This window comes from Camarhynchus parvulus, chromosome 2 (assembly GCF_901933205.1).
Source record: "Camarhynchus parvulus chromosome 2, STF_HiC, whole genome shotgun sequence".
NCBI classification, from domain to species: Eukaryota; Metazoa; Chordata; class Aves; order Passeriformes; family Thraupidae; genus Camarhynchus; species Camarhynchus parvulus.
The window spans coordinates 109,018,240-109,032,676 of NC_044572.1; the positions used below are offsets into that span (position 1 = coordinate 109,018,240).

General features: G+C 40.2%; 1 protein-coding gene across 10 annotated transcripts in view; it reads left to right on the plus strand.

Annotated features, from left to right (window-relative positions):
- ASXL3 (ASXL transcriptional regulator 3) overlaps positions 1-9,506 on the plus strand; it is a 129,131-nt gene extending 119,625 nt beyond the window's left edge. For all 10 annotated transcript variants that reach the window (XM_030970967.1, XM_030970968.1, XM_030970976.1 and 7 more), the window contains one exon: positions 703-9,506. In XM_030970967.1, coding sequence (XP_030826827.1) covers positions 703-4,377 — 3,675 coding nt within the window. In that variant the 3' untranslated portion in view covers positions 4,378-9,506. The remainder of the gene's footprint in view (positions 1-702) is intronic.
- The last annotated feature ends 4,931 nt before the right edge of the window (positions 9,507-14,437 follow it).

Consider the following 14,437-nt stretch of genomic DNA (forward strand, 5'->3'; position numbering starts at 1 on the left):
TTTTTAATATTTGTGAGTTTACTATTTATAGCCTTGAAGATTTAATTTTTGAAGTGCAGTAATGTAAGAGTTATCCAGGGATGTACTAAAGCGAGTCTCTTAAACATGCAAGTGAGGAAAGAAAAGGCATATCCTTTAGTGATTTACTTCTTTTACACCTCTTAAATCCTCCCTCGTGGAAGTTGGAAAACAGGCTCAGTGGAGATACCACTACATCCTGTCTAATGGCAAGATTTGTTGTCTGGTTTATGAGCAAAACACAGCCTTAATCACTGGTGACCAAGGAGAAGGGCACTACGTGATTGTTACTTTTTCACATGTTTACAGGAAGGGGTTGCTTGCAGGTTCTTCCCCAGTGTCACTGCACGAGACTTGCTGATCGTCTTCAGGTAGATGCACTGAATATAAAACAGGTCTGACAAATTGTATCTGATAAGCATCATGTTGTCATCCAGTTCAATCTTTCTTCCTGTCAGAAGGATCAGTGTGAGTAGGCTAATGCAGGTGTCAGTTATTCACGCTGGAGGATGATAAAATATTGAAGCATAAATATCATTAAGTTTTAGCAGGTTTTTGTCCAACTGCATTGAACAGTAATTCCTTTCATTACCTTTCTCTGACCCTTAAAGGGACAGCTGGTTATTTTAGTGAGTTGATGATCTCATTAAAATTTACTGGGTTTTTTTCTTTTTCTTCCTTTAGATTCAGCTTTCAAAAATTGGACCACCTTTTATCATCAAGAGCCAGCCTGTTTCTAAACCAGAACCTCGAGTTTCCCCAAGTACGTCAGTCAGCAGTGGGAGAAACACTGGGGCTAGAACTCTGGCAGATATCAAAGCAAGAGCTCAGCAAGCAAGAGCCCAAAGAGAAGCTGCAGCTGCAGCAGCCGTGGCAGCAGCTGCCAGCATAGTCTCTGGTGCAATGGGGACCCCATGCGAAGGTGGGAAGACAAGAACGCTGGCACACATCAAGGAGCAAACAAAGGCCAAACTATTTGCAAAGCATCAAGCCAGAGCTCATTTACTCCAGACTAATAAAGAATCAAAGTCACAGTTCAGCTCAAAGGAAAGTAGTACCTCATCTCTGGAGATACCAACGACTACTGACACGAAGATTGAAGGTTCTACTGGTGTTATTATAGTTAATCCTAACTGCAGGTCCCCTAGCAACAAGTCTTCTCATCACCGTGAGACCACCACTTTATTGCAGCAGTCCCTTAACACAGCTACATTACCAGAAACTGCTACTGAGATACCTGTGCACAGTTCTGATGAAAATATACCTGTGCCACAATTGTGTGAGAAAATTATTTCATCTACCTCTACTGAAAGTAACAGTGTGCCAGTGCTTTATAATAAAAGTTCAGTCTCTGTGTGTGTTTGCAGCACTGCTATGTCTGGAGCAATTAAAGAACTTTCTTTTGCAAGTTCTGTTGATAAATCGTCTGTGTTAGTGTCTGTTGACAGCGCAAACACAGCAATTTCAGCCTGTAATATAAATGTGCTGAAAACCATCCAAGGGACTGATACTCCATGCATAACTGTTGGACCAAAATGTATTGATAACAGTAATGTACCGGTCTCCATAGACAACACAGTCTTATCAAATGCCATCGATGACAAAAGGTTGCCAGTACCCAGTAGCAATGTGAATAATGTGGTCTCCAGTCATTATGCCACTGTGCCAGCTTCATCTATTGCAAGTAACTTGCCAAATCATCTCTCTGGTAGTTCTGTACTGATTCCCCCAGTGGGGGCTACCAACAGATTTCCTTCTGATAAGATAGCCATAACCAGGTGTAGCGAGCAGAGCACTGTCTCCATCCACACTACCGTCAGGTCAGCTTTAAGTTGCAGTGAGGCCCTTGCAGCAGCAGATTCTGTTGCAAGGCCGCCTATCTCAATGTTTACTGGTAACATGGTGACAATAAACTCTTATGATAACGCTACTAAATTGAATGCTGATCTCTTAGAAAAAAGCTCTGGAGCACGAAGCCGGATGGATCTCTCTGGTAAATCTCATCCACTGAGCTTTACACAAACTGCCATGAATAGGTCTATACCTTGTAAAGTCATTGTTGACCACACTACGAACCAGAATTCCAGTCTGTCACTTTCTTCCTCTATTGAAAACACAGAGAACAGCATTGACCTGCAGAGCAGACCTGTAAGGACAGAAGCTGCCTTACAAAGTATAGCTTGTCCTCAGGTGTCTGTCATAAGCAGGCCTGAAGTGGTTGCTAATGAAAACCTTGAGCACAGTTCCAGCTATATCGCCATTACAGCAAAGCAAGACAGCAAAAACTTGCAAGCAGGTTGTTCAAGTCTTCGAGAAGTGCCTCTTGCTCCTCAAGATAAATTAATTGAGGTGGTTACTACCAGCCAAGGCTTTGCTGAGCAACTAAGAGGTCCTTCAGCACTGAAAAATGAAGCCAATGCTGCCTGTGCCAATCAGTACAACACTAACAATAGAATTTGTTGGCGTGATGAGGAGGCAATGAATACAGACCAGCCAGTGGTCAGCCATCTTACCTCTGGTAAGCATAAGGAATACGCAGAGCAAAACTGCTTGAAAAATGTCAAAAGCGAACCTTCCAGTTACACACAAATGTCAGAACTGCAATCCAGGAGTCTTTTGACAAGCATTGCTGTTCCCGTTAAACTGGAAACTAATGAGACTGACAAGTGCTTCAGGATGGACACCGAGGATTTTACAGGACCTGAAATGCCTGCCCAGAGTGCAGAAATAGCCACGAGTGTGCATCCACCACAGACCTCCAAGACATCCATCGCGGACTCCATGGAAGACTCCCTGTCCCTGACAACGGAAACCCTAAAGAGAGTTACGAGTGCCGGGGGCTCCAGCTGTCGCTTGTCGTCAGTGGAGGCCAACAACCCCTTAGTGACACAGTTACTGCAAGGCAATCTGCCTCTAGAAAAAGTGCTGCCGCAGCCCAGATCAGGAGCCAAACTAGAAATTAACAGGCTTCCCTTGCCTTTGCAATCTACCTCAGTATGTAAAACAGTAGTGGCTGAGAGAAATATCGTTGAACATGCTTCCAACTCTCCTAATCCAGATGGTAAAGGATTTACAGCAGGCAGCATAGCCCCGCTACAAATCAGAAAGCGTGAAAACCATCCGAAAAAGAGGATGGCCAGGACTATAGGGGAGCATGCTCAAATTAAATGTGAACCTGGGAAGGTGTCAATGGACACAGATGTCAAAGTGGCTCCTTGTGTAATTAGTTCCAGCATGAATCAGCTAGGGCACGGACAGCCATTTAAGCAGGAGTGGCTTAACAAACACACCATTCAGAGCCGGATCGCTCACAGCCCAGAGATCAAGCAGCAGAAGAGACCATTGCCTTCATGCAGTTTCCAGCAGAGCTTATTTCACATTGATAAAAATGGCAGCTTTCACGCAGAAGCCAGTACCTCACATAGACAGCATTTTTACCAAATGTCCATGGCTGCAAGAGGCCCCATTCCTACGGCAGCTTTGTTGCAAACTACTTCAAAAGGCCCACCTGGCTGCAACTCATTTACTTTTAGCAGACACCTGGAACAGAAGGGTTTGGGAGACGTGAATATTTCTACAGCAGCTCACCAGCTGAGGCTAGGAAGTGTGTTTTCCCCTAATATTCAAATTAAGGAAGGTGATGACATTGCCAGTGCCTCTCAAACTCTGCAGAGTAAAACATTAACGCATCCCCCTGCTCCCCCTCCGCCCCTGCCACCTCCTCCTCCTCCTCACCCAAATGCAGAAGTCCCCTCTGATCAAAAACAACCGACAGTTACTATGGAAACCACTAAAAGACTTAGTTGGCCTCAGCCAGCAAGCATCTGTAGCAATATAAAATCTGAACCTATTTCTTTTGAGGAAGGTTTAAGCAGCAGCTGCGAACTGGGCATGAAACAAGCTTCCTATGATCAGAACGAAGTGAAAGAACAGTTAAAAGCATTTGCATTAAAAAATGCAGATTTCTCTTCCTATTTACTTTCTGAGCCACAGAAGCCTTTTACCCAACTTGCTGCTCAGAAAATACAGACGCAGCACCCACAGCAGCAGCAGCAGCAGCTCTGTGGAAATTATCCAACAATACACTTTGGTAGCACAAGTTTCAAAAGGGCGGCATCTGCAATTGAGAAATCGATTGGGATTTTAGGAAGTGGTTCAAACACTGCCACAGGCCTGTCTAACCAGAACGCGCAGATCCCGGTTCAGAAATTTGCTGACAGCAGCAACGCTGACGAGCTGGAACTGAAATGCTCCTGCAGGCTGAAAGCCATGATCGTGTGCAAAGGCTGCGGAGCCTTCTGTCATGATGACTGCATAGGGCCTTCCAAACTGTGTGTAGCTTGTCTGGTGGTGCGGTAGGAGCTCAGTCAAAGATGCAGTATCCCTTATAAACGTGGAGAGCAGGACAAAGGAACAGAGAAATTGGAACAGTTTAGGCCACTAATGGTTTGCAATTAGTGGATTGATTTTTTTTTAACAGTTTTGTTTTGTTTGGGTTTTTGTTGGGTTTTTTTTGTTTGTTTGTTTATTTGGTTTTTTGTTTTGATTTTTTTCTCCTACGTGGTGCTTTCAGAACTTAGTTATTCTGCCTGAGTGCCATTTTCTGGGAAGAAGAGACCTGTAGAAGTAGTTTAAAAAAAAAGGATAGCCTTGTTACTGAGGCATCTATGAGCTCTCTTGCTGTGCTAAAAAGAAAAAGAAGAATGCATTAATGCATGTAATTCTTAGCTTCTATTTATTTGCACAAAGTGCAGCACATTTTTTCTCCACTGTTTGATGTTTGATATGAGCTGCAGGTTAAAGATCAGTGGAAGAATAGCACTGTAAGAAGTGGAGTAACTATGCAGAACGAATAACACACTGAATAGCAGCTGGTGTGAGCGGGGTAGTGGCAAGGTGTGGGGTGCCGACCATTGTAGATTCTAAATCAGTTTGCAGTCTTTCTGCTGACAAGATTGTTTTCTTCAATTGACTTTCACTATCTAGGGCTAAAATATAGTCACTTCACCTAACAAAAGAAATTTTAAAAAGGAATTTAAATGGTTAGAGAAGTTTCCTAATGTGCCTGCCAGGGACTGTGGAACTCAAATCTTACTCATCATCTCTTCTTTGTTAATTCCTTGAGAAAGATTTGTGGTGAGTTAGCGGAACCAACACTGGAAACACATTGGCTTCAGTAGAGTCTGGAGAAGATAACTTCTCTGCTGGAGATTAGAAATCTCTTTTCTCTTTCTGTTTCTCACTCAAATGGTCTTCATTTGTTTTTGTTTCTCTAATCTGTCCACTAGGTTTGTCAGTCCCAAATATATATAAAATTAAGGTCAGACATAGAATTGGTTCTTGAGGTTGTAGTCTTTTTGTGGCCTAAAAATGATGCATTCATCTCATGAACGAATAAGGAAAGATTTTAATTGCATATTGGTTGAATGTTAGCTTATAATTTCTTTTTCCTCTTATGTGAGTTACTCTATTTAAATAACATCTGAGAGTTTTGCCATTTAAATAATCCTTAGAAGTACTTACAACACTGATTTTTTTTTTCTCTCAATGAAAGTCAGACCCCTTTTAGAAATTTGGAAGCAAAGTCTATTTTTAAAAGGGATACTGCATCTTTAAAGTAACCTTCAGTAGTTATCCAGTACTGTATTTACATTCAGGACTATAGCTGCATTCCAGATGTGCTAGCCACCATAACAGCAGAAAAGAAAAACAGTGATTTTGGAGTCCTATTCACCTAAAAGGAAAATATGATAAAGGGATAAAGCACGTGCAGTTGCTGGGGAGATGAAAACACCTTGGGTTTTTCTTTACTCCCACTTCCAAGAACACAACATGTGGAGTTTAAGTCACCTGCCAGTATGTGGTTGGGTCTGCCCAAATGTCAGCATCAAGAGAAACACGTTTTTTTTACCATCACAGTAGAACCTCACTAATCCAAAGACCTTACAGCCTGCCTGAGCAAACTGATTTTCCTTGCACAGTTTTAAGAGAGCAGTGTAGTAAGAATGTGTGAGATGTAAGACTGCTTGGTTTCTTCATGCAGTGAACTGTTGCATTCTGAAGTACCAATGTGAATGATAGAGCTACATTTAGGAAATTAAAAGTATGCTATATTTTAGAGCATACTTTTTTTGTCTGATCTTTGTGTGCTTTTCATCAGCTGTAACCAGTCTCCCTGGCTCGGGGGCTTATTAGTGAGGTTCTGCTGAGTGAAGGAACCATATTTATTTTCTTGCGGGACCATTCTCACAAACATGATAAATGCCGTTTATTGTCTTAAAAGTGAGCTGGAATATCTACAACATACATTCCTGTCATAGGAAGCTCTATGGTGCACCTTGATGTTCTCTTTTATTGTAATTAGCAACATATCAATATTATTTTTGACACTGTGTGGTACAAAGGCCATTTGTAATAACTAACAAATTTGTTGCTGATACAGTAATACTTTTTTTTCTATACAAAAGTGCTCCTTAATATGACATGTGAACTAAGGAATGGCTTCTCAGCACTTTCAGGTCTTCTGGTAGGAAAATAAGCCAGCCAAGCAAAAACCTAAAAGTAACCAAGTGAAAATTAGCATCACTGCTATGCCAGCTGCTGGTGAAACAGCAACTGGGCAATACTCATGAGTAAGCATGAGTGTAGTCAGTTAATGTATATCAGATTCATAGTTGAGGAGCCTTTGTATTGGAATTGTATTGCATTGTATTTATAATTGGTAGAGATAGGATCTTCTATTTAAAAAAAAAAAAAGAGAGCAACCAGTCTTAGACTTCTATTTACCTATGTTTATATAAGCCTGCTGGGAATCTTTATTTCCAGCTCAGGTTTTCCTGTCCACAGCACATAAGTCAATATTTGTTTGTAGTTGCATCTTGAAATAGTTCTTGTATTGACTGACATAATGCAGAAATAAATTCCAGCCACAGTATAGTTTTCCTTTGTTTGAAGGGTAAGAGTGTGACTAATGTGGTAGGTCACTCATTCATGTCATGTTGTCATTTTTGTATCAGGATTGCAACTTGCATGTGTGAGGTCATGATAAAATGTGTTTTAAATGGCATTAGACTGGATGGTGCTATGTAACATTACACAACTGACCAAACTCTTCCATAGTGCAGTTCCACTCCTTTCATTTTGGAGTCATTGGAGATGCACCAGGAATAAATTCGAGCAATTAGTTAGCAACAGTGGTGAAATGTTGTTACAGATTAGGTTTAGGGTATGAAAATACTCAAAAGCAACCACGGTGATGTGAGAGCCTGATTGAATCCTAGCGTGACTGAAAACCTTACATGGATTTTGGTATCACACAAATGCCTAGGGGTGAGTGACCCTAGGCCTTTGGTAAGAACACAGTCACATTTAGACATTAATTTTGAATTACTCCTTTTTTTGTTGTTGTTTGATTGTTCAGGTTTCAGGCTCAATGTCATTGTGTTTTCTGATGACCATGCCGTTTGCACCGTGGGTTGTTAATAGTTTATGCACTGAAAAGTGGTGGAAGAATTACTTAAGAACACACTGCTCTGTGTTTGTGTGTACGTACGTATGTGTCCCAATGTCCAGCATGTATAATTTACCTTTTTTTTGTTTTTAAATCTCAAAAATTGTCCCCCTACTCCTACCCCTGGAGCAGCACTTTTGGGTGAGAGGGAGAAACACTTTTTTCTTTCCTCCCTCTTTGTTGTTTTAATTGCATACCTGTGAGATATGCAGATAATGTTAGGGCATTTGCAGTGAGTGTGTTTATGTGTTTCTGCTCTGAAATAATTTTCCAAGCAGAAACTCCCTTTGAAATAATGTTAAAAAAATAATTAAGAAATGGTGAACTGGATGCTCCCTGTTTGCATTTTATTTATCTGCTAAGATCTAGTACATGAAATAGCATTTAAAAGACAAAAATAAAGGTTGAGCCATAAAGCGAAAGGTATATTCTCTGTACTATAGACTTCCTTCTTGAGGGTGGTGCATGTTGTCAGGGTAAGCTACAGAATGTGCAGATGGTTTTTCAGGGCCCTGCAATTCCTTGCACAGTTTTTAAGCTGGTGCATATGGTGCTTTATAATGCAATTTCTGAAGTAAAATTACCTTATGCTGCACCCCCTTCCCCTTGTGAACACACGCACAATTTCAGAATCGTTATTGTAGCCTCTGGTTTAGCAGTTTCTCCAAGGTGTGGTGAAGTACCAGGATAAACAGTCGAGATGAGCTGAGAAGTGTCACCAAAAGGGATCATTTTAGCTGACGCACATGAAGGGCCCTGCTCTGAACACTGAATGACTTCTGCAGTCTCCTGGCAGCAGCGAAGCGGCTCATCTTCCGTGGCTCTGCGGAGCACCGGAGGTGGGGGAAGCAGCGAAATATTCAGTGGCTTTATCATGGACCTGTGTGGCTAAATGTTTCTGGATCTATGAAATCCTGTTGTCTTCGGTCATCATGCTTTGTCACCGTAAAACCAATGAAAAGGAAAAAAAAAAGCATTTTTTAGTCTAATTTAAGGAGCTGCTTCTTTTATAGCACATAATATTTCGCTTTGTACTATATTTGATAGTTAAAGAATAATTTAGTCCGTAGAATAACTTTGTTGTATTTGTACTGTTCATGAATGTTACAAGAAAAGTGCTTTACTTTGTTGCCATAATTCTCTTGTACTGCTGTAAAATATTTTTTCTGCTTTATGGAAACTTAACTCGGTTCACATTTTCAGTACAGGGTTTTTTGTGTGTATGTAATTTTTTTTTGTCAGTATTCTGAATGTTTACATCTGTTCAACATTAGCCATTCTATGCCTTTATAGGGCAGTATTACTCCTGCAGTATAACAGCAATGTGAAATCCACTCGTACCTAACATGCATGAGAAATACAGATTTATTGGGGAGATCCCTAACGTGCATAGATACTTTTTCTATCTGCATTCAGTGAAGTAAATACCCTCCTTCAATCCTCTACCAAAGAAAATGTTATCCCCACAGGACAAGCTCGGAAAGTCGTTCTCTGAATTTTCAGAAGGGGGTGTAGTTGGTTTCAGCAAGATTGCTACAGTTTAATGCTGTTATGCTTTGCTTTGTTACCCCACCAGATGTGACTGGGTGAAACAAGCATTTTAGCAAATTTTTGTGTTTCAAGACAGTGTTTTGTTTAGAATTCAGGGATCATGCTTTCTTTAATGGTGCTGTTTGTTTTATTATTTTTTTTAAGAAAACAACCTTTTGTTGCCTACAGAAATGACCATTCACAAAACCATAAATTAAATAAAATAATTTGTCTTCATAACTTTTCTCCCTTTCCTTTCCCCCTTCCCTGTCCCTTGAAAATAACAACTTGGGCTTCAATATTAAAATATTCTGGAAAAAAATAAAGAGATAAAATAATATTTGTCATTTGTTTATTTATTTTATGTTCAGTGCCTTAGGCAGGAGATTCTCCTTGTGCACATCTGTTGTATGTACAGGTTGATGAACTAGAAATGGGAGCAAGAAGTCAGCCCTTTGTAAAGGATTTCTCAGTTACAATGATGTAAGACACAGTTTGAATTAATTCTAATGTAATTCAAGTATTAATCATCTTATACTAGGAAAATTAAACTAGGTTTTGAATAGTAAGTTGTTTAAGTAGAATAGTTTGTGGATGAAAGTGATTATCTTACTTCAGGTAGTTTATGCTGGGTGTATTTTAGTGCTTTGCCTCTGTCTACAACCCCATCCAGAACATCCTTCACGGAAGCAACCATCCCAGCATGCACTTCCCTCATTTCCTATTCCCACAGCAGAAGAAATTAAATGTCCATAGTGCATGAAAGGCAACCAGTCCAAGTTATATTCCTCAAAGCAGTTATTTCCTCAGGTCTGGAAGGCCTTTCTGAGGTGGAAATTCAGTAGTCATTATATTAAAATGTAAAAAACCACAATATTCTCATCATGTTAATCTGCACAGAGAGCTTTGAGTACTGATGGTGAGGGTGCAAAATGTAGCAGGATGAACAACAAGCAGCTTTTTCACAAGCTTGCTCGCAAATATCCTAAACACCATCTTTTTTCTAGCCTCCTGTCATTATTTCAGATGTGACACCATCTGAGGGTCTTGTTAGCAGCAGATGACAGCCGTCTGCCAAAATCTGTCCAAATGCAGAAAGAAGGCAATATCAACCTCTGCAATTTATAATTCAGTGATCTTTTCTTCACATCCAATATCCATCTAGCAAACCCCCTCAATATCTACTGTCATGCAGATAATTTAACTTAGTTTATTCTGGTTAGAATTGGTTATTTTTCCACAGGCCTGTGCCAAAGCAGGGACCAGCTCTGTTTCTGGCAGTAACAGCTTTTTAAAAATTATTTTATTTTTCATCTGAGCATTGAAGTGTAAATAATTTTGTTAAAGCTGTACTAGCTAAATATTAACGTTTGTCTTTTCCTTCATTTTAAGCCTGTAAGATAATTTTGTGCATTTTTATTCCATCTTAAAAAATAAGTATTCGGTTTTTCTGAGGGGTTTTCTAAGGACCTTGCAAGTGTTGTGAGGTGAAGCCTTGTGACTGCTTTTCTGTCAGCGAACCCAGCCTTACCCTGGCAGTTCAGCCAGCAGATGGCATCAGGAGAAAACAGGCTGCTGTGGTCTCCGAGCATTCCTGTCCCCCGGCAAGAGTACAGAGCACGGAGAAAGCCTGCTGCAAATACTGAGAGTTTCTAGCTTCGTCTTTCCTTTATCTGTAGTGAAAACAAGCCTTCCTTCCCCTCCCCAGTCCTGGAACTTGGCTTTCAGTAGAAATTATGCCCTGAAGCTCACATCATCCTTTCCTGCTCTTGGCACTGTCTGAGTCATTCAGTCTGGAATTGAAGTAATGATACACTGGAAAAAATTCTTCCCCAGGCCAGAGACACTGTAGCAAGACACAGCTTTTTCTTTTTTTTTTTTTTTCCCTACCCCACAGTTTCCTTTGTCACTTGTGGATGAAGAGCGGCAGAACAAAGCTCTTTGTACCGAGGGGCTCCACAGAATATAATATGAAGGTATTAACACAGCTTGGTGTGCAGAGGGTGTGCTGTTACCAAGCCTGGCCTTTGTTGGATGGCAGGCTTACAGTGGAAGGACCATCAAGCATGGAATGGAATGGTTTAGGCTGGAAGAAGTCTTAAAGACCATCTAGTTCCAACTTCCCTGCCATGGGCCAGGACACCTTCCACTCGACCAGGTTGCACAAAGCCCCATCAGCCTGACCTTGAACACTTCCAGGGACAGGGCATCCACAGCTTTTCTGGGCAATCTGTTCCAGCATCCCACCACCTTCACAGTATAGAATTTCTTGTTAATATCTAATCTAAATCTATCTAAATCTAATCTAAACCTATTCAGTTAAAATATCTTGGAGCACCACCACTTTGGAGACATCTTTCCATGCTAAGGAAGGTAGATAGTCACGTGTTACCTGCTGGTAACTGCTTGTGGAGGCAGAGTGGATTATTTGTATGGCTGGGTTTTTATAGAAACTGAGCTAGACATAGAAATAAAGCCACATTCATTGAGATAATTCAGGGACCTGGACACTGGCACTCTGCAAATACATAGAAGGCACTGATAAGAGAAACTTGTATCTCAGTTAAATGTCAGGCACTTGCTTTTAAGTATTGAAGGTTCGTGCTCAGAGCTTGGGAGATGCCTCTTGATTCACCATCAGCGATGATATCAACAGCTGTTTCACATAGTTGTGGGGGCAAAATATCTAGATTGTACTGTTTGGAAGCTGATGACACTGGATAAATGTGAGTTTCTGTGTACAGGTCACCTTTATGTTCTGTGTCCTTTGTCCTGATCTTCTAGAGATTATTCCATCCATCAGTTTTATCTCCATGTCTTTCCAACAAAAACTGAGAGCTATATTCAAATATCTCTGGCATCCTCATGCTTCTGCCAGCAGGACAGAGAATAGTTTAACATCCCACATAGAAAAAAACAGATTTGGAAATACGCTGATTATCCTGGATAGTTGGCTTCTATTAATAAGAAATCATTGCTATATTGAGAAAAATAAATTACTGTTGATATCAAAATAAAGGGGAAGATGTGAGGGGTTGGTCAAATATTGGTCCTTGCTGTAGTCTTATTTGCTTCTGATTCCCAACTGCTCAGATCATTCAGCAAATCACATTTTCATTCCCCTTGATTGGGAATTCTCAGCCCAACATCTGTTGTGCAGAATCTTTGCTATTGCTGTGTGCATTTCTGGTATTTAAAGGAGCAAGTCTGGACAATGGTGGAGAGACTTGTAGGCGGTGCCTCTATCTTCACTCATTTACTTCTGCATTGTGCAGAATAAGATGGAGTCTTTGGGAAAAATAATGGAGTAGCTGTAGAAATGCAGTCACACACTGTTCCTCGACTTCCTTTAGATTATTGAGTGAAAATGTCCACGCCTCAGTTTTTTTAATGAGGGTGAGCAGGGGGTGACCTGCAGGAGTCAGAATAGACCATCATCCCAGTTTCCATCCAGAAGTGATCATTTACAGTTCAGCAAGTCCAAAGTGTCCTCAGAATATGAGGAAAACAGAACTAACAAAGGTAAAATCATACAATTTTTAAGGTTGGAAAATATCCCTAAGATGATCCAATCTAACTCAGTGTCAGCCTAGTCTGTCACAGGAAAGAAGCATGGATAATAGAGATAGCATGAGACTAGAGAAAAAGAATCCTAGTTGCATTTTTGGAACAAGTGATCCTGTGAATTGTTTTAATTTTTTAGTATCTGCAGAATTGCAAGAATTAGAAACAACTTTTGTAGCTCTAAATTCAGAGAGAAATTGAAATATTTAAGGAAAAACAGGCCCACAGTTGATAGAATAAAATTACGAAAATTCATGGCTAGTTTCTTAAAAACTATGTTTGAAGGTTTTTTTCTGGTTATAAAATTTAAGTTACTATATGCTCAACATTATTCAAATTGATGGGCTTTGTTTAGATTTTCTAAAATAGGAATTTCAGAGCATTAGTTTTCTGGTTATAAAATTACTTGCTTGCACTGCCACACAAGTCTTAATTGTGTTCTTTGTTGTGTAGGACAGCTCAAAAAGTAATCCAGAAATACAGTCAGTGTCACCTATTTCAGATAAGTGCGTCATGCTTCCTAGAAAGAATTAGTCTAAGTTGGAGGGGAAATCTTTTTTTGTCTTTTCAGTTCCTTCAAAATCAAGTGAAAGGGCAGTGAAAATAGCCATGGGATTCAAAGGAATTTGAAGAGTATTACTGGATTTGGGGAAGGTACTTTCTCCATTCTGCATCTTCTAAACTTTTTGAGAAATAATGTCAAGACCTTTATGAAGTGTGGAGGTGACAGCAAAGAGGAATTATACGTACAATGGTGCCAGTGATACTCGAATACTTAATAAAAAAGGATTTAGAGAATCTTGGGCAGAAAATGAAATCACTCTTGTGAGGAATAGAAAGGAATGCGTGTGAGGTGTCTGTCACAACTGGTTCTTCTCTTTGGCATCTGATAATTGTGACACAGTTACAAAAATAAAAAGATTAAGGACAACTGGAGCAGAGCGAAGCATTAGAAAAGTGGGCTATGAAGTACATTTAAATCAGGATTAAGTCTTAGAGAATTTCTTCTGCTGCAAAAAGAAGGCTGATTTTATTCACATAATTTAGAACTTAAGAAAGAGAATTGCCAGAAATCCAAAGGCCAGTTTGTCTCTGGTGCTCCTCAGTAGTCTCACACTGCTGAGGGTGGTGCTGGTGGTGGTGGTAAAGGTTTGCTTCGCCCACCTGGCACGGCCTTCACTCATGGGCAGTTTGTTTCAGTGCTTCACTGCTCTCACACTTAATTAGAGGGCTTACCCTAATGTTTAACCCAGATCTTCCTTGCTGCTGTTTAAGCCCATTCAGTCTTATCTACTCTTCACAGGCATGGAAAATAACTTCTTCCTAGACTCTTTCCAGCAGTATTTTAGATATCTAGGCTGCTCATTTTTCTCTCTTGCTTTTCCATTGTTTAATTCAAATAATCCTAATAATCAGCCTTTCTTGATAGGTCATGTTTTCAAAACTCCTAATATTTTCATTGATCTTCTGTGGACTCCCTCCAGTTAGTTCATATTCTTTCTGTTTTCAGATGCCAAGAGTGAATGCATTGTCTCAGCTTGAGGCTGAGCCAAAAGGTGGGACTGGTCTGCATGCCCTAGAGGCTAAAATTGTACCCTGTGTCCCAGATCAGTGTTTGGTTTGTCAATGACCTGTTTGACTTGGGTTCAATTTGGGCCCAGTAACTCCCTGCATCCTTTTCAGTAAAGCTGCTTTTAGCTTCTTCTTCCCCATACTGTATTTGAAGAATTATTTCTAAGTATAGAATATTCTGTTTATTGGTACTTAGTGATATCATAAGCTTTTAAACCATAACTTGAACTTGTCCAAATCATT